General features: G+C 41.7%; 2 protein-coding genes across 8 annotated transcripts in view; one reads left to right on the top strand and one right to left on the bottom strand.

The window, feature by feature from the left end:
* Positions 1–14,181, bottom strand: part of CEP170 (centrosomal protein 170) — a 91,806-nt gene extending 77,625 nt beyond the window's left edge. For 5 of the 6 annotated variants that reach the window (XM_061991060.1, XM_061991061.1, XM_061991058.1 and 2 more), the window contains exon 1: positions 13,966–14,181. The gene's annotated coding sequence lies outside the window, so the exon portion shown is untranslated. Of the gene's footprint in view, positions 1–11,985; positions 12,035–13,965 lie in introns of all 6 variants that reach the window. The other variant, XM_061991056.1, reaches the window with a different exon arrangement.
* Positions 14,182–14,607: 426 nt separating this feature from the next.
* SDCCAG8 (SHH signaling and ciliogenesis regulator SDCCAG8) overlaps positions 14,608–27,100 on the top strand; it is a 124,749-nt gene continuing 112,256 nt past the window's right edge. For both annotated transcript variants that reach the window (XM_061991062.1, XM_061991063.1), the window contains exon 1: positions 14,608–14,931. In XM_061991062.1, the coding sequence (XP_061847046.1) occupies positions 14,865–14,931 (67 nt within the window). In that variant the 5' untranslated portion in view covers positions 14,608–14,864. The remainder of the gene's footprint in view (positions 14,932–27,100) is intronic.

Raw genomic sequence — 27,100 nt, forward strand, 5'->3', positions numbered from 1 at the left:
AAGTACTGACCACAGCCCTGAGCATTACTGAAAAGAAAAACACCACATTGCAAATAAAATTGGACCTCTTAACCTCCCAAGGGTGGTGATTTCACTTTTCCCCAAAATTGTGAAACATATGTTGTTTATTCCATGTCCCAAGATTAAATTACATTCAAGGCAATGCATTTTTTTTAAGACAAGGAATTATTTACTTTGTGAGTATGTAGATAAGTATACTCCCCAAAGAAAAATACACATTTAAGAAATGTTAGCATATTTCAGTTTCCAATTCCATTTTACTTCTTGACACAACGCTTAAGAACACAGAACATCAACGCAGAAGCAACAGAGGACAATTACAGAAATCGGCGGTTTTGATCTCCACATTCATTCATACTATTACAGATCTATAACTTGAAAAAAGTATTCAATTATAGTTCTGTGGTACATCTCCTCTATAACATGAAAAACATATTTATCATTCCAAGGTAGGCTCCATACAAAATATTTGATACATTTTAGCCTCTGCCTTATGGAATGCTTTGGAGCTTTTTACAGTTATTCTCAACAGCCAAGTACACAGATGTATTTTTCTTGGAAATACACTAAGTTGTTTGTTCCAAGATCAGTAACACAGGCCCTACATGGAGGAGGGGGGGAAAGTTGGATGTACTTATTTTACAAAACAACCAAAGGCTCAAAATTTTGCCTTCAAGTTGAAAGTGATGTTTGCTCTAGGCAATCTTCAGTGTCTGAAGATAGGGAGACCATGTGTGCATGCACAAGCATAAGAAAAGCCTTTGATTCTGTGTCATAATTACAATGTGCAATATGGGTATTCTACAAGGTATCTTAACATCATGAAAAGCTTAAACTCAAAATTCTTTGAAAACTAGCATGGTAGCTGAGACGTAAGGAGAGCAGTTTTCTTCATGTTCAACATTTTTCAATCTCAGACAAAAACATGTGACTTGATTTTTTAAGATATTTTTTCTGATGGGAAGTCCTCTTCCTGGACATTCATATTAAAAAAAAAAAAAAAAAGTAGAATTTTAACTATTTGTTGAGTTCTTTTCTGTTGAATAATTTGGGATAGAAGCAATCTAATCTTGCTGTTTGGAGTATAGCATTTTTTTAATGTCTGTGTACTTTCCATCTTTCTCCTTCCCATGAAATGAAACTGAAAGATAACACATATACTTTCTCAATGTCTGATAACGTGAACAGTTGCCAAAAAGACAGTATTAAGAATTTAGCAAGACACAAAGCACAGGATGACATTTGCATAAATAACAAGAATACCCATGGTTTTAATGACTAATAATCACTTATAGCAATGACTGTAAACCAGCGTGTAATTAGTATCTAGCAAATGGCTTCCCTAGAGAAAACCTATTCCGTATTTGCTTGCAGCACCTACTCATTCCTTTATTGTATGCAGCCAATGAAAGGAATATAGCCACTAGCATGGTAAGTCTTAATTCTCTTTCTTCTACTATCTCTTCTTTAATAAGTGTGATCAAACAGGTGTGAAATTGTCATTAACTTTTATAATTAACACATACAGTGAGTATGCAGCTTGATGCTTTTATGCAAAAACTTGTTTGATCAGGTATATGACACTCCCCTTCCCTGTTAGCATGGGGTAAATGGGAAAACTCATGAGCTGAGATAAAGACCGTTCAATATATAAAACAAAAGCCATGCACACAAGCAAAACAAGGAATTCATTCCCCACTTCCCATTAGCAGATCAGGACAGCAGGGTTCCATCATGCAGAATGATTTCTTGGGAAGCCAAACACCATCATCCCAAACATCCCAAACTTCTTCCTCCAGCTTTATATGCTGAGCATGACATCCTATGGTATGGAATGTGCCTTTGGTCAGTTGGGGTCAGCTGTCCTGGCTGTGTCCCCTCCTTGTGCCCCTCCAGCCCACTTGTTGGTGGGGTGGTATGAGGAGCAGAAAAGGCCTTGATGCTGTGTCAGCACTGCTCAGCAGTAACAGAAACAGCCCTGGGTTATCATCACTGTTCACAAATCCTAAACATAGCCCAATGTTTTGAGTATTCAGAAAAGATTTGAAAGAAAATTAACTTTGCCTTGTCCAAAACTGGCACACTGGAATTCAATTAGTTCTATCAGAGGAAATCTATATAGATTTTCTCTTGTAAGTTCAATAATTTTGTTGTGGAAGAAGGGGGAAGAAGGGGGAAGAAAAAAGACCAAAACCCACAAAAAATCCGGAGAGGAGGAAAGAAGAGGAAAGAAAGAAAGAAAGAAAGAAGAGGAAATAAAGAAAGAAAGAAGAGGAAATAAAGAAAGAAAGAAGAGGAAAGAAAGGGAAGGCTAAAGTAAAGAGCTCTGAACTCCACAAAGACTGCTCCAGGAACCAAACCAAATAAGAGGAAGTGGTACTGTAACCCTATCCAAAAAGAAGGATTGAGACATCCTTTTCATCAGCACTTTAATGAAGAGGTTGAGGGGGTTGGGTTTTTTGGGTTTTGTTGTTGTTGTTGTTGTTGTTAAAAAAAAACTACCCACTGTTACTACAGAAATTACTCATGTTATGTCCTCAGAAAAGAGATTTGCCTGTGAACTTAGTTATGCTCAGCTGCATAAAAAGTGAAAGGTATACTAAGCAATACTGACCATGCTGCTCCAATAGAGAAATATTCTTCTGGTTTACCAAAAATATTAATATCATTTCAACATGGAACAAAACATGGACAAAAGTATAAGAATTTGATTGAGACAGATCATCCTCAGTTCCGTTTTTAAAAGTCAGAACAATTCATATCCTCTGTTCTTCAAATTAAGTTTCCATGGTATAAAAGCTGTTTTTACTGTAGTTAGCCACTGGACAACATTTCTGATAGTTTAACAAATAATACTTAGCATCGCGCTGCATTTCTATGTTTGATCATTTTGCCTTGGCTCCTCCTGGACTTTTTTTCTTGTCTATTTACTACTTGTATCTGTCACATGCAAGACTAGTAATATTCTTTGCTTAATCTAAAACAGCCCACTTGTAGTCTTTATTTTTGAAGGGTATATTTCTTAATTCAAGCACAAATGTGCATTTTTAGAACAAATTATTTATATTTTTCTAACTGGATTCTCCATCTATCACATAGTAATTAAAGCTCTTACTGTAACTATTTCTAGTTACCTGAGGAAGTGGGGCTTAAGTAGTTACTCTTTTTCCATCAATCATCCCCCCTAATAGCAAGATTTAGAGATATAAAGCTCCTAAAAGCTTTATGAATGGAGAACTGAGCAGAACAAGTTCAAAAGAACAAGTCAATCATCCGACTGGCAGAAACACTGCAATACAAGTTTGACAATTCCCATCTCCTTAACAGCCTGCTGGCCAATCTCTGTGCTTTGCCTATGCAGAGTATTTGCCATTCGGCTTTTATTTCCCCACAGAACATTGCTGATTTCCAACCAATTAGGTAAGAGTGAGCACCTGTGCTTGCTGAAATTCAGCAGTTTGGGATACAGGACACATCCCCAAGAAACCAGATATCATTTGCTCTTCTGCATGTGTTTTTCTCTCTATTTAATCTTAATATGATTGCTTTACTTTGATTCAAATGCATTTCTCAATGTTGCCAGAAATTTGGAAGTGCTTTTTACCCTTTAGCCCTGGATGTATGTGCCATGTAAAACTGAGAAGGACAGCATAAATAGAAACGTGTTCCCTCTCCTTCATCCACAAAATGAACAGGTTGAGGGTCATTCCATCCAGGCACTCAAACATTTTTAACAGAATAAGTGCATTCTCATACTATATCAAATATAAACACACAAGCACCATAATGGATTAAACAGAAGATGTTTCAACAGTCAAGGTCCAACCACGTCAGCCAATATATCCAGAAATGTCAAGCTTCACAGTTAGGAACACATGCTCTAGAATATACAGCTAACTACCGACCTGCAGTCTTCTGCAGACAGAAAGACAGCTGAAATTTAAATTATGGTGAAACAATTATCCTTCATTATCTGTATTTAAACTCGAAATAGTAAGATAAACCCTATGAACAACGGAGCTCCAAAGACTTTTATTCCTCTTTTCTCCTCAAGTTTAAAGTGCTTTTCAGACATTTTTGTAAGTTTGGTTCAGAGAGAAAGAAAACACATTTTATTTTCAAATCCTCCACAATTTTCAATATCTGAAAAGGTGATAAAATGCTAGTGTATACAGTGTATTCAGAATTTACAAGATTGGAACAGCCTCTGTACAAAGTTTTACTGGCTGAATGGAGAAGTTAGGAGCTTAAAGACCTAAGGAATGGTGTACTGGACAGCAGCTTGGCATGTGAATTTATAGAGTAGCATCTCTTCCTTGTTAGCAGCTCCTGCATACATACTTTCACCACAGCAAATCTCAGGTAGGCTACTTTGTGTGAACTGTCTGCCCACAGTAGAAGTTACTATGGAAAGTTAATACATACAATGCTAATACACAGCTTACTCTGTCATAAATTGTTTGCATGTCCAGGACTTCACTGTATTGACTTATTTGCAACCTTAGTGTTGAAAACTCAACTGACAGGCAAACCAGCAGTATAACACTCATCATATAAATGGTAAACTTAAGAAGCTGCAGTTCCACGTCAGCCAAAGCCAGTCTTCCTGCTGTCAGGGTCCCAACTCTCCTGCTCTGCCTCAACCACAAAGTTGCAACTACTCCCTTTGCCTTGGCTGCAGGACTCGCGGCTGTGCAGCTGAGCTATTTCAGTATGTTCACCTACTGACATACTAACTCTTGTGCCTTCCTCCACTCCCACAAATGAATGGTTCTCAGAAGGTAACAACAGCAATCAGGCTCCAAAGGAAAAGGAGTGAGGCTGTGCAGCTAAGGCTGGGAGAAAAGAACAGAGTAGAACCAGGACAGCCAGCCACCACTCGTGCTTAGGCTGCTATGAGAACACAAGTCAATTATGTCAAACCCTCCCAAATCTCACAAGAGTTCTTCTATCCAGATAGGCCTATAGTAACTGTAAGAAATATTATTATAGTTATTCAAGACTATATTAGAATAATAATATCTACCCATTATAAATTAAGACCATATACTTATTAATAAGTTTCATTGCTTCAACTGTTTTTGTAACACATCACAACCCAATGCTCAAATCTTAAGTCCAACCTCATGATACACTGAAGCAGTCTTTCTTCTAAATCTAGATGCCTTACATCAGTGACCCCAAAGGTCAATAAATACCTTCAAAAGAAAAAAAAAAAAAGAAATCCCATGGAAATAACAACACAACTGAAACAATACACAGACATTTCTTTTTTACGTCCATGGCACCATCCCCCCAAAAGTGCGAGAGATAAAAATTGTACGGCAGTGATTTTCTTAGTTTTGGAGTGAAACTACACTAAGGGAAAGACCCACAAAATACAGGAACTCAAAGATCTTTATATGTTAAATCTAGTCTTCTCTCAAAGTGCTGTTGAAAGAATGTCATGAATTGCACTAAAAACAACAGTATGTTTGTCTGGTTTACGTTTTTTTGGGGGGGGAAGTGGTTTTTGGTTTTGGGTTTGTTTGGGTTTTTTTTCCCCACTAAATCAAAGGTTCCAATTTGCCTCAATTGGCCAAGGAATGACTTGGGACTTCTTGGTTCACCTTCATGTCCTGATATTCATGTTTTAGGGGATTTTTTTGTAGCTACTTCCTTACAAATGGCTTTACTATGTGCTATAGGCTGACCAGACCACATAAAACTAAAATAAATTGATCTTGTCAGACACTTCAGTAAATACCCAGTAATATTAACTGAACCTACTGAAAACCATTATTGTGTAGGGCATATAAACCAGGCAAACAGAATCAGAAACAACGTCAGAAGCCGTAGCAGAAAAAAAAAAAAAAAAAAAGCCACCCAAAAACCCAACTAGAGCTTAAGACATGATGAATAAAAACTTTACAACACTTCTACTAAGTGTGGGTACTGAAGTGTGATTCAGATACCAGGAAGTGAAGTTGTTGGCTCTTTCAATTCTTAAATTATGTCACAAACACTGACCTCCTCAAAGCATGTAACCAAGCAGCATTTTCAAACAATTCACTTACAATGATTATCCTGCAAGAGATGAATGCAAACCAGATTTGGAAGTACCAGCCTGCCCTAAAGAGGAAGTTGACTGATGCTATTTCAGCAACAAAACATCTGAACACATTTAACTTTTACAACTTCAAAGTTGCAAATACAGTATGCTAAAGAAAATGCAATCAGGCCACAAAAAAATGGAAAAATGTCTTCTTTTGATTAACTGTTTAAGGAAAGCTAGAAAAAGTACACATACAGTATGCATGACAATTACATTTCTTAAAGAAATATTTAATCTACAAAGAAAGAAAATGACAATTAAATAAAGTCAATTAAATATAAAACAAATTACTATAGCCAGCTAAAGAGTGTAAGACAATGGCATTATACTAGGCCTTACACTGTTGTGTAAGAACAGACCCCGCCATACACAGAAGTCACATGCAGTACTTGAAGATTCACTGACTTCACCAAGACCTGGGCCAACAGACAACTTACCCATGCTCAAGGAAGTCAAAAACTAAAATTCTAAATGAGAAAAAGAGACAAAGAAACAAACGGGGTATAAAGATTCAGCAGATAATAAATTCCATGTGGCAAACTATGAGTAATGAAAACAACAATATATTTTCTGCAACAGCTACTTTGTTTCAAATATTGTTATTGACAAACTTTAAAAAAAAAAAAGTTTGAGACATCTATGGACTTTCAAATTACTGATTCAAGCTATGCCTAAGTTTAAGTTCAGTCTGGCATTTTTTTGCGTGAATACATTTTTCCATTGCACATTATTGAGGTGGGTTTTTTTTGTTTGTGATTTTTGTTTAGTGGCATTTGGTTTGGGTTTGGTTTTTTTCTAGATAATTCTCTTTTGCAAAATACCTACCGACTGTATGCAGCTACTCTTTTTCACCAATTCGAATTCTGTACCTGTAACCTTATCATTCTTACTGTTCTCCAACTAGGAAGAAAAATGAAGAGAACAAACCCCCTGTAGTACCAGTGGAGGAAGAATTTTAAAAATGGGAAGGGAAAAAAAAAGAAAAAATCAGCACATTAATCAAAAGTATCTCTGCAGCTCCACGTAAAACAAGTGGACGTTAATTCTCTAAATTAGGAATCTGTTTTCAACAGATGAAAAACAGCCATACACTACCATTCTTCAACTGGAATTTCAGGCCTTTATGAATTTGTAACTCTTTCTGATATGTTACATGAGCTAAATCTGTAGGGCTGGTACTGGGCAGCCAATTGCATCTCTCAAAAGAGCACTCAGGGAGAGAGTTAAATATACTTTTCCTTCCAATATAATAGGACTGCAAGTGCTCTAAAAAGGGATCACAAGGTGCAAAGATTTGATTCATTAAAAATACGCTTCAGAATTTGTGATCCAAATGGTAACAGTTAAAACTAAAAACAAAAATGCATGAATTACAGTAGACAGAACTAATTAATTTCCCTAATGTTGCTACAGGTTCAAGTTACTGCAGACTTTGTCAAAATAAAGACACCACCTAATCATTTCTAAGATGACCCAATACCATGATGTTTAAGGACTGTTGGCACATAATGACTGAGTAGCATTTAGAAGAAAAATAGTTCTTGAAGATAACCTTTCATTATGTTTATCAGCAAGAACGATAGCAAAGCAACGACAAAATGATCACAAAGGGTAATAGTATCTGTAACATGAAACTATTTCAGTGGTTTTCTAATTTTTATATGAACCAGTTGCAATCCTTCTTCAAAACACTCTGTTACTCCAAAAGCTAAATAAAAAGAACTCTGGGTTCTCAGTGGTTCCTTGATGGCTTTGTCAATAATTTCATCCTATACTTCAAAAAAGAATTCTAATGGCCCGTCTCACAGCAAACTTAATGCTAAAATTCAAGCTGTATTTTTAACTGGTGAACCACCTCAAAACGCCATTCTTACAGGAACTATCTGACACAAATAGTACATGACTATCACTTGTGAAACCAAGTACAATAAAAAGAAAATATGATCATTTAAAGAGAAGGGAGATGGATTATCAAGAGTGCGATCTTCATTAACCTCACAAAACTGGGGTAGCTTCTTTGTAATAACAAAAATATGTAGGAAATACAGATGTTAACTATTAAATTAAGCTGGTAAACATCTGAACATGTATAACATCTGAACATGTATAAGAAACAAAAGTCTGAACAATTTAAATGGCCATTTTTACTGAACTGCCTTCTCAAGACATAGTTCAAACAATGCAGCTCAAGTGGATGGAATAATCCTCAATAGAGACTATATCTGACTCAAAAGTTCCAAGCAGAAAATAAATCAAGACTACAAATGCCTTAACAGAAAACATCATATATGCTTGCACCTTTCTTATCTGTCCCTTGGCTCCAGATTATAGCTGTTCTTGGCAGAAAGGATACCAGGTTTGAGTCAGAACAAGCCCCATCTATATGACCATTTTTACATTCTCATAAAAATACAAAAGGGCTAAGAAAAGTAAACCATGATACTATCCATTAAGTGTCTACTATAAAATCAAGTAGAGTAATTCCTGACAGCAAGGTTTGTGTGATGATACAGCTCTACAGGAATAAATCAGGTAAATTGTGGGGGACAGGGGGAAGAAGGCAAGATTAACGAAAGCAAGAAAAATATATGTTTGTGAGAAAACCAAAAAAGTATCACAACATTCCAACTTCCTGCATTTCTCTTCCTTATCTTGAAATGTAATCCACAACAAGAAGACAAATAAGAAATAATCAAAAAGGCTTTCATTTTGAACACAGAATAGATCACATATTTAGATGACCAAATATTTACAATTCAATAGAAAGATCAACAAAATTATTTAGGCATGTAATTTTGAGGGAGAAGTTTTAAGTACCTTTGATTTAATGCATTCAATGTACTGCTACTTTCAAACCATAATGGTTAGCTAAAGGATTGATTACAAGTTTTTCATGCAACACCACATCCAAAGACTAATAACATCTTGAAAACACCAAGGAGTGGCACTACTTCTGTTATTACTGCTCTGAAAAGCTCAATAATTACAGTTCTTCCCAGAAAGAAACAAAATGAGCAGAACCAGAATCTCATTTGGAATGAAGCATAAAATGAGATGAGATCTGGAAAGCCCATCACACAGACTTCAGATGATCCAGCTACCGGTTAAGGAAGATGCCCTCTTAGCTTCATGGAAAAGATCAGAACATAAACCATTTTAGTTCATAAGAATGTAAAAAGTAAACAGAGGACCCTATGACATTTATTGCAAGGATTGGCATTTTTTTAACGGGACAAACTGAAGCAGCTACACTATACAAGGGCTGCAGTTGGTGAGCTGATTCAGCTCACCAGTAGATGACGTTGGAGATTTAAGAAGCACCTACCTAAGGAAGTCTGTTTTTCAAAACCAGTTTCTAAGAGGAGAAGAAGAAAAGGAAAAGCAAAGTTGACAAATGTGTCAGTCTCACACAAAGAAGAAAAAAATCACGTGCTATAGAGAATTCAACAGATGAAAAGAGAGAAGATGCTCCAGATCTCACTTTTCTACAACTCACATAAAACCCCACGCTTCAAAACTACTAACCAGGCAAGAAAATATATGAAAATATTTGAAGACTTACAGCCTTTAACTCTGTAAAAGAGAAGATACCATTACTAGCCTGGCACAAAAATTCTGCTTCTCCTTGTACAAAGGCCACACCACTTAACAGTGGCCAATCACATCTCCTCCCTCTTCTCATATCTGATTTGCAGAGAAACATTTTTTCATCCAGTGAGATGTTCTGAATGTTTAGTCTGTGGCTGTGAACATTTCACATACCACGGACAGTAAATAAAGGCTAACAATAAGAACAAACACAGTATCCTAATTATTTTGTTTTCTTGGATTTATAAATAACTCACCCCTTTCTGACTGTAGTAGCCTAAAGTGGCACAGGAGACAGCCAGATAGGACAGCTAAGCAGATAAAATGTATGTTTGCTACTGAAAAAGGGAGTATTCCCTTCTCCCAAGCTTGACACCACTAATCCCATTCTGTGTATGTGTTCTGGCAGTCATCTGACCAGACAATAAGGTAACTCAATTTGCTAGGGGGAAGGGGGAGGACTATGCAAAACAGAATGACAAGAAACAGCTTTCTGCTAGGTTAGTCCAGTGAATTAACTTCTCATCTACTTAGAAAAGTACCAGAGCCACTGCAACAGAGCAATACAGCTGCGCCAAACCCTGAGGAGTGAGTAACTGGAAATACTCCACGCAGAAGCTTTAAGAATGGAGAACTGCCAATCTCCGACATCCACCTACTCCCCTTCTCCATCATCTGAGAGCCTACACGACATGCTTCAAACTCAGTGATATAGCATTCAGTCCTTTCCCAAACACACATCTCCCTCTCTGAAATCTAATTATGTCAACAATCTACTAAATCTTTGTGGGTTTATTTGAAACCTCTAGAATAAACTGCTTTTGACATAATACATGATAAAAAACTACCTTGTATTTAAAATCTACAAGGTTTCTTAAGGAAAAAAAATCATTAAAAAGGTCATTCTCACTACAAACGCATTTGTAAATAAAATCAGTTTTCCAGCTTTTTGGGAGTAGAGTCAGAAAAACTAAACTACAAGAATGAACCAAGTATTTGCAATTTATTCCAATATTTTTATGAGTAACTGTACAAAAGATACACAAAATTGTTTAAACAAGTCATTTGTATGCCTTTCTCATCCTAATTTCCATGCATTGTTACAATTTAAGTCACATGATCACACACTATTTTTTTTTCCCGTGACATCTGCCTCATTCAACACAGTTGGACTCAGATCCAGAGACACATTATCATTGTGTGCTCAAGGAAGTTACTCTCTGTAGACCAGTCCATTGAAAATGCATGGATACAAAATGGTAAATGTTAGAACAAAAGAAATGCAGGCACTCAGTCAGAGCATTATAAACCTAACAGACAAGGAAAAAACACCATAGGCTGGCTCACTTAGCACAGTGAGGAGGTGTACCTTAGAAAAGATACACATATCCAACGCTTGCTCTCAGATAGTAGGTTTGAAGCTTTGTCCCCCCAGTAACAAAGAACTTTCCTGAAATTTCAGTGTCCTGGTGACAACTACATCATTTTCTACTGCATTATGCAGTATGTTCTTCAAAGAAGTCAAGTGCATGCCATTGTGCCTTCTTACAATCTCACAAGTGCTAGAAGCAGAAGAATTTCTGTAAGTAAATTCTACTATTTGTGTGGACTCAATGCCTGGCTCCTCTGTTCAAATCAATTCGTAGATTTTCTTGGCTTTCTAGATAAAGTAAAAACCTGTTTTTCCTCAGTTCCAATTTGCCTGCAAAGCTAAAAAATATGGTGCTAACAGAAATTGTCTTTTTAGGAGATATTATGGCATCAGTATACATTACATACCCTTTTTTCTACTGTAGCTAGCAACAGGACAAAGGGTAATGGGATGAAGCTGGAACACAAACAGTTCCACTTAAACCTAAGAAAAAACTGTTTTGCTGTGAGGGTGACGGAGCACTGGAACAGGCTGCCCAGAGGGGTTGTGGAGTCTCCTTCCTTGGAGATCTTCAAGACCCACCTGGACATGTTCCTGTACGACCTGCTTCTGCAGGAGGGTTGGACTAGATGATCTCTAAAGGTCCCTTCCAACCCCTACCATTCTATGGTTCCTTCATGTGTAAAAACTGGAAATGGTACTTGAAAATCAATTTCTCAAGCTACTCATGCCTTAAGGTTTCATTCCAGTCATTCATGGAAGCTTCCTAACTCCCATCTACAAATGAACATAGATTTCTGTTCACTCCCATAATCTTGTTCTTTTCCGGCTAATATGTTATCAACAAAATTCTTTAAAAATTCTGCCTGCCAAGTCTGTCACAGTTGATGAAGCACAGAGCAGCAAGTACCTGTTCTTCTTTGCAAAAGTCAGACACGATAGATATCAGAAGTAGTCACCTGTCAAAAAAATAAAAGCAGTACCACTATAAAGTAAGTTTGGTAACAACTCTTCTGTCAGAATGATTCTCCTTAAGAGAATTTAATAGAGAGATTTTAGCTGATCCATTAAAAATAACTTTGAATTATCAAGATTTTGACAAAATTCTGTGTATTGTCAGCTACCCTGTTCTATTTGGCCTAATTGCCACCAGACCAAAAAAAAAAAAAAAAAAACAAACTACATTCCCTTATAAAATAAAATTTAAAGTTGAGAAGTTTCCATACTAACTGAGTTCAGTTTCAGTAAGACAGACTTCTCAGTATCTGGACATAAACTAATTCCCAGAGGAAATTCATCACAGGAAATCACAGTATATTTAATCATGTCCTCGTTCGGTTTACAAAAACTGTCTGGTCCCACATATCATTTTACATGGGCAATCCCAAGGCAAAGAACACAGTCACAGTGTCTTGAATGATATTCTAAAGGAGAAAAGATGATCATTACAGAGCTACACCAGGCTTTATTCTTTCAAACCAAGTAAATATTTGATGAGCACTTTTGCTTTCAGGCAGAAGAAAATAATTTCTTCAAATTGCATATCACTGGATGCAATCTGTAATCTCTTTTCATCAGAACGCAGCTCTTGGATATTTCCAACTCATCAGCATAGCATCTACATCTCATTTCTTCCCGCAAAGGTGTAAGAACAGAGGGATTAACTGTCAACTTATCTAAAAAACGCCTAAAATGAGGCCCCAGTGGCCGGTGACCAGCGCACGTCAGCGGCGCGCTGCCCTGGACCGAGCCCGCAGCCGCCGCGGGACGCATCCGCGCCGACGCGGGACTCCGTGCCACGCGCCGGCCGGTGGGCTGCGGCGGGAAGCCAGCGCGAGGCGCGCGCGCGCGCCCCCGCCTGCAGCCGGCGGCGCGCGCAGGAGCGGAGGAGGGCTCCGTCGCCCGCCTCGACGGTAGCTTCCTCTACTGCAACGCGCGTTCTGCTCGAAAACCGCCATCGGGTTTTTGTTAGCTCGGTAACTCGTTCGTTTCCATGCCATGAAGACAAAAGTGAGCCCGGCCCTGCTTCTCCTCACTAAGCACAAAATGCGTTATTTCAGGTTTTGTCCAGGAAGATCCTCAGGAAATGAGAGATCACGCCTTCAGGAGACTATTTTTGAATGCTCAAGACCAGCCTCTTTGGGTGAAAATACGCAGTAAGAGAAAAGGCAAACCGCAGAAGATCTTCTCCATCGTCTCTCCATTTCTCTCATCTTCATTTCTCAGAAGATGTTATTTTAAGGGGTCGGGGAGGAAATAGCACGTCTCAAATAACGACATAAGTGATTTTTACATCTGCAGAAACATGCCACCTCCAGCCCCGCGGCCGTTTGTAAAACAGGAACAATCGAGAAAAAAAAAAAATAAAAAAAAAATCTCTGGAAATGTCCGTTCGAATCACGGAAATCCTCGCGCGGGAGGGGAAGGCAGGCTGCGGCGCCCCAGCCCCCGCGCCGCGGCCGGCTGGGTGGGTGGGTGTGCCGGCGGCGCCCCCGGCCGGGCGCCCATCGGGCGGAGAGGGGAAGGGGGACGCAGGCAGCGCGACCGGACAGCGCCGTCCGCATCCCGTCTGCGCCGATGACCCCGGGGCAGCGTCAGCCCCCCGCCACCGGCCCCGCCGCGCTTACAAGGGGAAAAGGCGACGGGGGAGCGGGGCAGCCCCTGGACCCAGGGGGAAAAGGGAGGGGATGCGGGCTTGCTTGGGCCGCGCTACCGCCCCCTCCGCCGTCCGCAGCCCCCACCGCACGGCACCAGGTCCCGGTGGGCGAAGACTGCCTGACACAATAGGCACCGGGAGGGCGCGGAGGCGGACAAACGGCGCGACCCCAGTCCCTCTCCCCGTCACGGCTCCCGCCCGACCCGCAGCCAGGGCGGCAGCATCCTCACTCACCCCTTCGAGGAGGCTCGCCGCGCTGGGGAGGAGCCGTCCCTAGCGGTGCCGCCGGTGCTGAGCCGGCATCCCCGCGGGGCAGGAGCAGGGGCGGGGCGCTCTGGTCGGTGTCCCTCTGCCAACGACTCCAACCTTATTCCCTGCACATAGCGGCTAACGGGCAAAGCAGGGCACGGCACTGCGCAGGCGCCACCCGGGCTAACACAATGCGGGGGGGGAGGGGGGCAGAGTGCACAAGCACCAAGGGCCGAGCGGCGGCGGCGCCCAACTGCGCCTGCGCCAGCTTCAGACAATGGCTTTCTTCGCTGCGATCGCCGGGCTCCCGCTGCGCATGCTCTGGAGTACGCGGTGGCGGGAGGTAAACACAGCTTCCCCCTCTCATCTTCCTCGGCTATGACTGAACTTGCGCCATAGCCAGTGCCTGCGGGCTCGAGGACGTAGGCGGAAGAGTTGTGCTGTGCGCAGGCGCGAACGCAGCCGCCATCCACAACAAAGGAGAAAGAAGCGGCGACCCCCCCGCCTCCTGCTGTCTGGGGTGGGAGAGGCAGCCAGCGGGGACTCCACTTCTCTAGGCGCGCGGCGCGGCGCGCTGCATCCTGGGACTTGTAGTCCTGCTGCCCGTGTCCGCGCGTCTCGCGGAGCTGGGAGGCGTGGCGCGTCCCGAGCGTCGCCGCGCGCAGCTGTGGCGGTGTGTGCCAGTGGCAGGTAGCAACGGCCGACGCTGAGGAGCTGGAGGGGTCCCCGCACGCATTGTGGGAGTTGTGGTTCTTCGCGGAGCCCGCGGCAGTTGCGGAGCGTGGGAAGACACAGCGAGTGGAACTACTGTCACCCACCAGCGCTGCGGGGCCCCGTCGTGTGGGGCAGCGCCGGCTGCTTCCCTGGGAGCTGGCGGTGTCCTCATGCGGGAGGCCCGCGCGGAGCCCGCCCTGGAACACTCCCTGGAGCAGTATCAGAAGCGCCTCCAAGGTGAGCGGGCACCGCCGCGGCAGGGCAGAGCAGAGCGGCTTGCGGCTGGGCTGCTTCTCCCGGCCGCCCGTCTCCAGCCGCTGCCTGGTTCTGCTGGAGGGCTTCGGCGTACGCGGCTGTCCCCCGCCTCGCTGGGCGCCTACGGGACGCGTTGCGAACCCCTGTACTCTGTCTTCGCACTGTGGAGCAGGGCACTGTGGGGACGGGGCTGTCCCGCCGCACTGCGGGGCGGCCGGACTGAGACTCCTGGCACAACTGACGTTGCTTCTGGTCCTCCCGAAGCCCGACAGCTGGTGCAGTTCATGCTAACACACGTCAGTGGTTATAACTTGGCTTTGAGAGGGCCGCTGCCTCTTTTGGTGGGTTTTCCTTTGGTTCGTGTAAGGGTTTTAGCTGTCATTGAGAGATCAAATTTCTAGGCATGCTAGAGAAGAGGGTGCAAACTGCTTCTTATTATTTCCGATGTCCTAAACTGTCTACATACCTGCTGCCTTATCCAAGAAACATTCTGTATAGCCTGACAGAGAGCACTGTCATCTCTCAGTTATGACACTTGGGCTTTAGCAGCCTTCTGACTAGTCAAAGTTAAGTGTGCAAATTCAGAAGAAAGACAGTAAATAATTTGTGGGTACGTGTTGTAGCAGTGCAAGCAATAGTCATTCAAAGTCACAGAGAATCTAGGTAATGCACATGCAGAGACGTATACGGGCAACATCGTACAATCAACATTTGACTCAAAGCCACCCTTCCTTTGCTAGCTACTCCTTATATGCTGCTTCTACCCATGTGATCACCCTGGGCCCAATTGATTAACTTGCAACACCTGTTTCTGATAATTGGCAGTAGCTTGCCAGCTGCATTAACTTGTCCCTACCATCTTTATTCAAGCTGGCTGGTCCAAGCCATATTTCTGCCTACATTTCCCCCCTTTTTCTTTTTTGGACCCGCCAGCCTTTAGCAACACATTTAAAAATTAAAGGTACATGAAGAAAACAAATATTTTTACTCATGGCCATGAGTTTACAACAACAGGTCAATAACAGCTACATCACTGAACAATATAATACAGAAATCCATAAACTCAAACATAATCTGATATATGTTGCTAGGAGGGACGCACACTGGCAGGAAGGGATGAGTTCTTGGTAACTCCACTGATATTTCTGTTTCCTGAATGTAGTTTCGGACTTTTCTTCAACGTCTTTAGCATGCTGATCTGTGAGCATTATCTGTAAGATGGAAGTATCTCTTCATCCGTAGAAAACATACCATTTTTGCTTTCAAGTTTCCAGTGGCTGTCTTGTTAATTTCTTCAATTCTTTTAATGCAATACAGATTGCTGGAGGAATTTGCAGCAGCATATGTGGTGCCACAATTGACAGGGTTTATCTTTTAATAGAGTGATGTATTGAGGGTGGATCACTCGTTTTTTTCCTCAAGATTGTTTTTTCCATTGCTCTTACAGTCATTAAGTCCTTTCGGTTGATGTGGCTTGATCCGTTTTGCCAGAATCCACCAGGGACCTTGATCTGTAATGACATAAGCATAGACTCTTCCCCATGTTAACAGATCTGCAGGTCCTTGCCACTCTCCAGGAGTGGGATTCTTATACCAAGCTTTTGATTTGTCAGTAAAATCTAAATCCCAACTCATTTGGGCAAAGTGTGTTAATGCTGGTGGTTCATTCCGGTTTGCCACAATTCTGAGATGATTCATTGTATAAAGAGCTTTCATCAGTCTATCTTGAGGGCTTACCCCCTCTTTCCCCCTTTTTTTGTTTTTCTAGCAGTCCTTTTAAGGTTTGATGTGTACATTCAATAATGGCTTGACTGGTAGAATTTCCTGGGATTCCAGTAGTATGTTTGACACTCCATAAGTTCAGAAACTTACGTGTTCTACTGGCTGTGTATCCCAAGCCATTATCAGTTTTTATCTCTCTTGGAACACCAAGGACTGCAAAGCAACTCCTCCACTGTCTTATGACATCTCGAGCACTGTCGCTGGTTAAGGCTGTGGCCCAAACCATGGCTGAATAGGTATCAATGGTGACATATATTTGTTTAAATCGTGCAAAGGGAGCATAGACAGTGATATCCGATTGCCATATTCCTAATGGTGCCAGACCCCTGGGATTGACTCTTACTCCTAGGCTGATTTGTTTCTGGCATGCAGGGCATGTGGAAATGATACCCTGAGCATCCAATATGGTCAAGTCAAACTGCTTTGCCGTCATTTTCGCACCTTGGTGAAAAAAGTTGTGCGATCTTCAGGCTTGAGAAAATTTGTCAATTATTGGCCCCGTAGGTATCAGTAAAAGAGCTGCTACTATCCTGTCAACAATTTCATTGCCAACTGATAGGCCATCTTTTAAGCCCAAATGGCTTCGAATATGTCCAGTATAATAAGCAGTTTGACGTTCATTTATCTGATGTCAGAGCTGTAGAAATAAGTTACACAGATTTGGATTGGAGATTTCTTTCAACAACGCTCTCTCTAATCAAGTAACAGCATCGACCACATATAGGGAATCAAAGATGATGTTTAATAGGACGTCTGGCCATGTCTCTCAAGTTTTAACTACAGCCATAAGCTCTAGCAGTTGAACTGAGCTGCCTTGGGAGTGAACAATTAGGTTCTACCGTTTTCCATTCTCCCACCAAACCACTCCTGCTTTGGCTTGGATCTTACTTCCATCAGTAAAAACAGTCCGGCCTTTAATGGGTACTGCTGATCTCAATGGCTGGTCTTCCATTTGAAATTTAACAGAAAACAATTTATGGGCTGGATAATGATTATAGTCCCTGGATATGACAATAAGGCCCACTGTAATTCATCAGATTGTTGCAGCGCCCACTTCAAGAATTCATCTGTGAGAGGAACAAAAATGACGTCTGCCTCAATCCCTGCTATTTCCAGCAGACGTTTTCTGGCCTTAACTATTATTTTCGCAATTGCCTCTAGATTATTTTTTGCAAATTATATGGCAAAAATATTCACTCCAGGATCCTCAATGGGTCTTTCACTACTGAATCCCATTGCATCAAGACTGCCATTACATGCTGGTTTTGACCATGCAAGTCAAAGTCTTGACAAGTCAGGATCATATCGATGACTGTAGTTATTGACTATCTTGTTTCCTATCTTTTTTATTGCTTGTATTTGATGCCGGGACAGTTTTCGCGCACTGTCAGCCTCTACTGAGCTCTTTAACAAAGGCATTAGTGGCACAAGATCCTCATTCGTGATACCGCATGTGGTTCGTACCCATTGGATATCACCTATTAGCTTTTGAACATCTGTTAAATTAGCAATTTCTGTTTTAATTGCCACCTTCTGAGGATAAATGTGTGCATAGGTGATAATATTACCTAAATATTTCCAAGAGGCATGCATTTGTGTCTTTTCTGGCGCAATCACCAACCCAGAGATGCTCAACTGTCGCTTCACTTCTTGTAGAATCTGATGCTGGTCTAGGTCTTTTCCTGCAATCAGGATATCATCCATACAATCGTAAAATATAACATCAGGGTATTTTTTGCGCAGGGGTGCCAGCGCCCAAGCAACATGTTTGACAAATAGTTGGCAAGTTCTTCACTCCCTGAGGTAAAACAGTCCATTGATATCATTTTGCCGGCTCTTGTTTGTTGATAGTTAGTACTGTAAAAGCAAACTTCTCACTGTCATCCTCATGTGGGGGAATTGTGAAAAAACAGTCCTTTAGGTCAATCACCAACAGGGGCCATTCTTTTGGAAGCATTGCAGGAGAGGGTAATCCTGGCTGTAAAGCACCCATGTCCTGCAACATTAACAGCTCTTAGATCGTGTAACAGCCTCCATTTCCCTGATTTTTTAGGGATAGTAAAAATTAGTGTATTCCATGGACTAGTGGATGGCTTAATATGACCTTTTTCTAATTGTTCCTTTATTAATTCATGAATCTGGGCAAGCTTTTCTTTACTCAGCGGCCACTGATCAGTCCAAACTGATTTATCTGTAAGCCAGGTTAACTTCAGGATTGGTCGCCCATCAATGGCTGCCATTAAAAATTTTAATTTGACAAACGAAAACGCATTTGGTTTAAGGCATCTCTACCTAAAAGCCAAACTGAAATGTTCATTACATAGGGTCTAATTTGCACACATCTATTCTTTTCATCCTGTATGCATACCGAAATCAGGTCTCTGCTAATTTTTGTTGTGTTCCTCCTACTCCGACAACAGGAGTGTCTAAATTCTCCAAAGGCCAGCTTTTTAGCCAATAGGATAACGGAACAATGGTAATGTCTGCTCCTGTATCCAGTAATGTGTTGTACCCAACCATGTGTTCACCATTTGAATGTTGGAATACAACCGTCTGAGTGGGCTTTCCCTGTGAAAGTGGCATTGCCAGTCTTACCTCAGGTACTCCGGTAGATCCCAAACCATCATCTTGACGCTTACGACTCTCTGCAAATGGAACTTTAGCTCTGAAAGGAACTAATTGAGCTATTTTAGTTCCTTTAGGTATATAAACTGGTGGCTACCAAATTTTAACCTTTATTCCAATGTTTCCTTCACAATCCGCATCAATAACACCAGGGAGCACAAAAATACCCTGTCGAGAGGCCGATGACCATCCTAAAAGCAGAGCACTTAAACCATAATCAAAGGGTCCATTAGCACTGGATGAGATAAGTAACCTCTCTATTGTGGATGGTTACATCTACTGCTGTTTCCACATCCACTCCTGCGCTTCTTGCGGTGGCTGATCTGAGGCCATCCAGGCAGCCACTGGTGCTGAAGAGTGTTTTTGTGTCATCGCGCTCATCCTTTTTGCACTCATTAACCCGTTTCCCTTAGGCATTGCGTGTCTGGCCACTCGAGAGCGGCACTCAGTGGCTCTATGTCCAAACTTGCCACATCTGTAACAATTGCCATTAAATCTGCCGTTGGATCCCAATGGTCTGGTGGAGCTGTTTGTCCATACCAATGGTCTGGACCGACATTGATTTTTCACATGTCCTATTTTTCCACAGTTAAAGCATTTTGGCCTCTGACTTCCTTTGTGTTATTGAACTAATGGTTTCAATGCTGTTGCCATGGCTTCAGCTAAATGTGCTGATGATCCTACCTGAGAGCAGGCTTCTATCATGTCAACCAAAGTTGCCATCCATGGGAGAGCCTGCAGGATCTTTTTGCAATCATGGTTAGCGTTAGCAACTGCTAAGTGTAACCCTATTTCCGCTTTTACTTCAGCTGACATGTTTGGTATATGATCCAGAGCTGCTCTTAGACAGTCTAAAAAGATCATAAAAGGCTCATTGGGTTTCTGTATAATGGTTGTGTATGAGGGAACTGGCACCCCCATGTCAGGGATGATCTTAAACGCTTGACAAGCCAGTGTCTCTGTTTGCTGCAAAATAGCTTCATGGAGTCAGGCTTGTACCTGAGGGTCAGCAAACAATCCTTTTTCTAACATCATATCTGCTGTGACGACTGGCTGCGGATCTCCCTCCCTGTGGTAAGTCCATATTTTCTACTACTGCCATATCAACTCTTTTTTCCCATTCAGACTCCCATAGTAACACCTGAGTGGGCTTCAGGAAGGTTTCTGCTAGCTTCCAGCAGTCAAATGGAGTCATTAATCCGCTGACAAAAATATGATCCAATAAAGTTTGAACTTATGGGTTGGTCAAGCCATGTTGCATCATAGCTTTCTGGCCTTCCCTTACCAACTTCCAATCCAAAGGTGCCCATTGTCTTTGTGCTGCTATTACTGGAAAGGCTTGTGGAATAAATTCTCCTTCAATTACTGCATCACGTATGAGGCCTCTCTATTTTTTAGGCAGATCATAGTCATCTGGCCGGGGAATCTCTGAGCACCTGTGGGGTGAAACTTTAATCTCTGGTTTAGTTAATTCATTAATCTATTCCAACAGTTAATTAGCTGTTGCTTTTGGCTTTTCCATCAGTTCCTCCAAATGGGCCAAAATCTGTTTCAGATCTTCTCCGTCTCTTATTAATTCTTCCTTTAACAATTGTCTTTGTTGATCTTTCCCTTCACTAGATGTTGGGGGTGATGATGGAAGAGGAATACACTCAGGGATTGATGAGCTCAGGGGCAATGGCAGATCCGTAGTATTGTGGGCAAAGCATACCTTTCGTTCTCTGCCAGGTACTCCTTCAGGCATAGCAGCAGGATGGGATGGGGCAGGATGGTGAAGGGTGGGTGGGAGGGGAGGAGAAGCAATGCACACATTCGGCTCCTGGAACGGTGCTCTAGGGGGTTTGGGGTGGGGGCGGGGGGGGGGGGGAAGGGTGCTCACATCCATGTTCTCCTCTTTTAGAGGTGGAGCCGAGGGTATTATGAAATTATCCCCTCCAAAGACTCTCTTAGTATTTTCTTCTAGAGGTGGAGCTGATGGCACTATAAAGTCACCTCCAAAGAACCTTTTAGCATCTACTGGGAATGCAGATGGTATAGCATTTTCTGCTTTCATGGCAGCAGCTGTAGCACGCTCAGCTTGTAGCTATTGTAGAATGGATGATACTAATTTACACAGGCCAATAGCATTATTACACATCTCCTAGATTTTCCCAATGTCCCTTTTCATCTACTTCTTGGGGGGAGACAGAGACCTACTTCCTTTCCTCATCTTATAAGTCTTAATAAATCCTCTCTTTCATAATTGAATCCTTTCTCAGCAAGGATATGCTGGAGGGTATCAATAGGATTTTCCTCTTTGCTCATCATTTTTCCCATTATACCAGTTTACTCAGGTGACTTGCCTTTTCAAACAGGAATCCAGGTGCTTTTCTGCCAAGGGTTCTTAATCCAACAAATTCGGCTGATCATGTCGGGGTCACCAAATGTTGTAGCGGTGCAAGCAATATTCATTTAAAGTCATAGAGAATCTAGGTAATGCACGTGCAGAGCAATACACAGGCAACATAGTACAACCAACAGAGTTGACTCAAAGCCACCCTTCCTTTGCTAGCTACTTCCTTATATGCTGCTTCTGCCCATGTGATCACCCAGGGCCCAATTGATTAACTTGCAACACCTGTTTCTGATAATTGGAAGTAGCTTGCCAGCTGCGTTAACTTGTCCCTACTGGCTTTATTCAAGCTGGCTGGTCCAAGCCACATTTGTGCCTACAGGTATGTCATCCTACTTGGTGCAAAAAGTTGTGTTCTAGACACTGAGCCTACATATCACATGTTGTGATGCTATTGAATTATATGTATAGTTGCACTATAGCAAACATCATTGCAGAAAGGTAAAACAATGGAATTTTAAAAATAACTACTTGATGCTTGATTCTTAGAAGTTTGAGTTTTTTTCTCAAAATAGCGTAATTTCTTTGTGCTGAGGATACATTTCGTTTGTTCTGGAAGACAGAACTTTGAGAATCATCTCCATGTACTTCTGTAGGTTAAGTGGGCATGCAGGTGCTGGCACTTGCAGGTAGAATAGTTAAAATGACAAATATCAGAGTATCTCTTTATACAGGTTACAGTTTCTTTTTTGATATGTAAAACCAATGAATAAACTCATATGAATTAGCATACATAAACACAGATAATCTCAGTACTGTATCATGTTTCCTTTTTCTGTGGGTGAGTACAAAAAACCACTAGATAATTTTCCTGTACTGGATTTGGACTTTCATGGAGGCAAAGGGTTCTTGCTATGACTTTAATTAACAGGGGAGGAGTGATAAATTAGGATTTTAACACATACAATTTTGCTGCTTAGTAAATCTATGGCAATATGTTTCTGCTTCAAGACAGTATTGTCACACGCAGAGATAGAGCTTTGATTAGAAAGGCCACACTTCAAGGGGTTTTGTTCATTTCTGCTTCACTCGTGTAAATGTAAATACAGGTTCAGCCGATATGTTGAAAACTTTGTATGTTTCACAAGGTGTTTATTTTTAGAGTACTTGTGATTATCTCTTGACTAGAATACCTTTTCAGGCTTATTTGTGTCCTTTACGCAGATCTGGGAAGGGGCTATGCTGTTACTGAAACTTATATAAATTCGCGTTCTGCTTCCGTGACAGCTCAGTGGTTGACTTTTTCATTTTAGGCAACAAAGGTGCTGGTGTTTTGGATAACTGCCATGTCCAAATGATGGCATGTGGTCAGTAGAGAATGCAAATTTCTTCTGTTCATGCTCATCTAAGGATATGTTGAGATTGTGTCTTTAAATTCTGGAGTGCACAGGCAGCTACCATCGGATATAGTGGTTATGTTGGCTGCCTGGACTTCCTGCAGAACGTGATGGTTTTGGCTTCCTTAGGTGGCAACAGCAGGTGAAGCTAAAGACCTTTGAACTCAAGGCTTACCATGTATTCCCATAATTCCAGAATGCTTAACACTTTCTGTAAAACTTCTTGAGAGTGTGTGTGGTAAGCTTGGTAAGGATTTTATAGTTTGTTCCTTGATTCAAACCAGGCTTGTCATGAAAATATGCTTTTGTAGCATTTTGCAAGACACCTCCAATCTTCCTGACTTTCATCATGGACTATTTGTGCATTTTAAATGTTCCAGTAGAATTTCTGTTTCAACTGGAAAGTCTCTTGGAGTGTTTGGGGACTGTCATATAGATAATAATAGTTGTGATGAGCTTTTAGGCTTTTCATATGTCAAGTTTTGAAGCATGCATTTGTACCAAGTTATCTGGACCTTGAAAGTGACCTCTTTAACTTTCATATTTTCAAAGAGCCTTTCTCAAGAATTTTGCCTCTTGGGCTGCTTAATTGTGTATAAGACTATTATTAGAGCTTACCATTTCTAAGAATTGTACGCATGTGTTCTGTTCATACAATTTATTTTGATTTTATCTACTTCTGACTGGATCTCCTTACACTGAATCCATTATGTTTTTTTAAATCATTTCAATACATGACATTCTGATGGCTGTTTCCTTTTCCATTCTGGGAAACAGGGACTGGTTTCACGCAGTGCCAAGATAGGTTTGATTTTGTACATCCAGGGACGTCTCTCTGAGTTTTATCACAACCATAACTCCAAGACAAGGTGATATAAGTTCTGTTAAGTTTCTCAGTGAATCTCTTTAGTTCTAAGTAATGTACAGTTTTAAACTCCTTTGAGCTGTACAGCATTTCTGACGTCATTAACACAACTATTAGCTATTTACTATGGGACAAACAGGTTGTTGTTACTACTGAAGTAGTCAAACTTAATTCTTTAAGTATTTTCTTAAAGCTTTGGGGTTTTCTCCAAATTCAAATGTTCCTGTCATCTAGATTCTGTGATCTCAAGTGGCACACCTTGGACATTATTTGAATTTTTTGAAATACAGCCTTCTTTAACTGCCTGTAATGATTGACATTATCTGGACCCAGGTTGATATGTGGCAATAGGTTATCACCACCCATACTGGAGATGAGAATAATCATTTTACAACCTTGATCATTTTGATGGAAGGGTTTGTAAGTTCTTAAAAGAGTAATCAATTATTTAGGTAATAAATTATTAGGTTACTGTGTAAACTCTCACACAGTTAAGACTGTTTCAAATGAATCTCAGCGTTTTTAGCAGCTAGTAATGTTTCTAATAAAGTTATTCTCAAGAAAATAGAGCTGTTTTATAAAGGAGAATGTGCTGTGCATTCACATTAATTCACATTAATAACTAGAAATTAGCAGGCATAGTGTGAATGTCCAGTGAGCCTTCTGCTACATGATTGCCAACAGCAGAGCAGGATGATTTGCTGCTTCTTTCCCCTTTTCTCCCAACAGCTGTAGGTGTATAGAGGGGACTCTTTAGAGCTGCCTTCTTTGTTTCTTTGTTTTTGTTTGAACAGAGAACTACTAACTTACTTACTCTGACTGTAGTAAACAGCACTGGCTCATTTTTGGGCCAGTCATTTGTCACAGTTTTACCCAGCAAGCAATGAAGCACCACAACAGTCTCAGTCGGTGTGCCCCATCCAACCCTACCTTCCTTAGGAGAGCAGTGAAATGGGAGGAAAAAAAGATAACCAAGGACCTTTTGGATTAAGACAAGTGCAAGGAGGGTTCACTGCCATTGAACAAGACAGACTCCAGTACTCGACTTAGAGAGGAAAGTAAGGAAAGTTTATTCTACTGCGTACATGAAACAGAACAGAACAAAAAGCAAAAACAGAGCAGGATAATGAGAAAATTACAACCAGCACTTTAAGATCTCCCTCCCCCATCTTTCCTTTCTTCCCAAGCTCAACTCACTGCTCCTGATATCTCTACCTCCTCCCCCCTCAAAGGCTCGTGGGGGCAGGGAATAGGGAATGTGGTCAGTCTCTCACAGATGGTCTCTGCCACTTCTCTCTTCTCAGAGGAGGATGACTCCTCGTGTTCTTCCCCTGCTATGATGCGGGGTCCCTCACTAGGGACGCAGTCCTTAACGAATTTTTCTGGCGTAGGTTCTTCCCAGCAGCTACAGCTTCTGCCAATACAGGGTCCCTCCCATGGGACACAGCCTCCTATGGGCATAATTTTAAAGAATTTCTTTGGCATGGACTCTTCGCAACAGCTACAAAGCTGTGTATATGGGGACCCTCACACGGGACATGGCCTCCTTCGGGCATAGCCACTGCCCATGGTGCCAGGTCTTTTATGAAGTGCAAACAAATCTCTGCTTCACCAGCCCTCTCCACAGGATGCACAGGAGTCTCTGCTCCAGCACAACTCTCTTCCCTCACTGACCTTGGGGTCCACATGGTTGCTTCTCTCGCTCTCCCAACTCCTTGCACCACTACCATCTGGAAAAAAAGGAAGGACAGAACAAGAAGGAACAGGAAGAACCCTCTTCTTAAAAAGTGATCGTGGAGGCACCTAATTGGCTCAGCCCCAGAAGTGGGTCTGGCTCGGAGCTGGGTAGAGTTTCAAGCAACTTCTTACAGGAGCCATCTTTACAGCCTCTTAGCCATTAACAGAAATGGCTCCATGTCAAACCATGAAATCAGTATAAGAGGGGGAGCAAAGGATGGGGAGAGCATCTTTTTTAGGTATAGTTCCTGATATGTGCATCTTGTGAGTCTATCCTAAGAAAATGTGGAAATGATGTTCCATACTCCACTGCATTACCAAGTGTGGTGTCCTATGTGATTTCAGAGAAGGATGTAAGCTGTAAGAGGAACAGATGAAAACATAAGACTTCTACAAACAAAATTTCATTTTGTGCTGCTTTATGTGACTTCAGAAATAAAGTAGAAGAGATCTGAAGTCAAAGCCTTCCTAGGACAAACAAGTATGATGTGGCCTCAGTACCAGCTTTCCAACTTAGCTATGACACTGAAGCAGCTAAGAATTAAATTGTAAATGTAATCTGTAGTAGTAGGATTTTGTCTTAGGCATTTTATTTTTATTGACAATTGTTCCTAAGTTTTCTCTTGAACAGAGCACATAACATTCATATAAGGGTGGGGAGAAGGAACATGTGAGAGTTTCTAGCCCTTAGGCATATGCTTTATGCTCTGCAGAAAGGGCTGCTCTATCACAGAATCATGGAATCATAGAATGGAAGGGGTTGGAAGGGACCTCTAAAGATTATCTAGTCCAACCTCCCTGCAGGTCCACCAGTTTAGAAACTCCTGACAATGAATGCTGTAGCTCCAGAGAAGAGTTTCCTCTTAAAGTTGTTAATGGGGTAAAAGCTGTGTTGAAAACTACCTATTTCATCATGTAATGCTGTCGTGGTTTGGCCCAGCTAGCACAACAGCACCACGACAGTTTCTCGCTCGATGCCCCCATTCACCCCCACCCTCGTTAAGATGGCGGAGGACCCAGCGAAATGGGAGTAAAAAGATAAGCAAGATTGTTGTGGATTGAGACAAGGGCAGGGAGGGCTCACTGCCAATTATGGTTCTGGGCAAAACAGACTCTAGTACTCGACTTAGAGAGGAAAGTAGGAAAGTTTATTCTACAAGAAACAGAACAGAATAAAAGCAAAAAGGGAGTAGGATGATTGGAAAATTACAACCAGCACTTTAAGATCTCCCTCCCCCATCCCTCCTTTCTTCCCCGGCCCAGCTCACTGCTCCCGATATCTCTACCTCCTCCCCCCCGCAACAGCTCAGGGGGGCAGGGAGTGGGGAATGTGGTCAGTCTCTCACAGATGGGCTTTGCCGCTTCTGTCTTCTCAGATGAGGATGACTCCTGGCATTCTTCCCCTGCTCCAAC

This window comes from Colius striatus, chromosome 2, assembly GCF_028858725.1.
Source record: "Colius striatus isolate bColStr4 chromosome 2, bColStr4.1.hap1, whole genome shotgun sequence".
NCBI classification, from domain to species: Eukaryota; Metazoa; Chordata; class Aves; order Coliiformes; family Coliidae; genus Colius; species Colius striatus.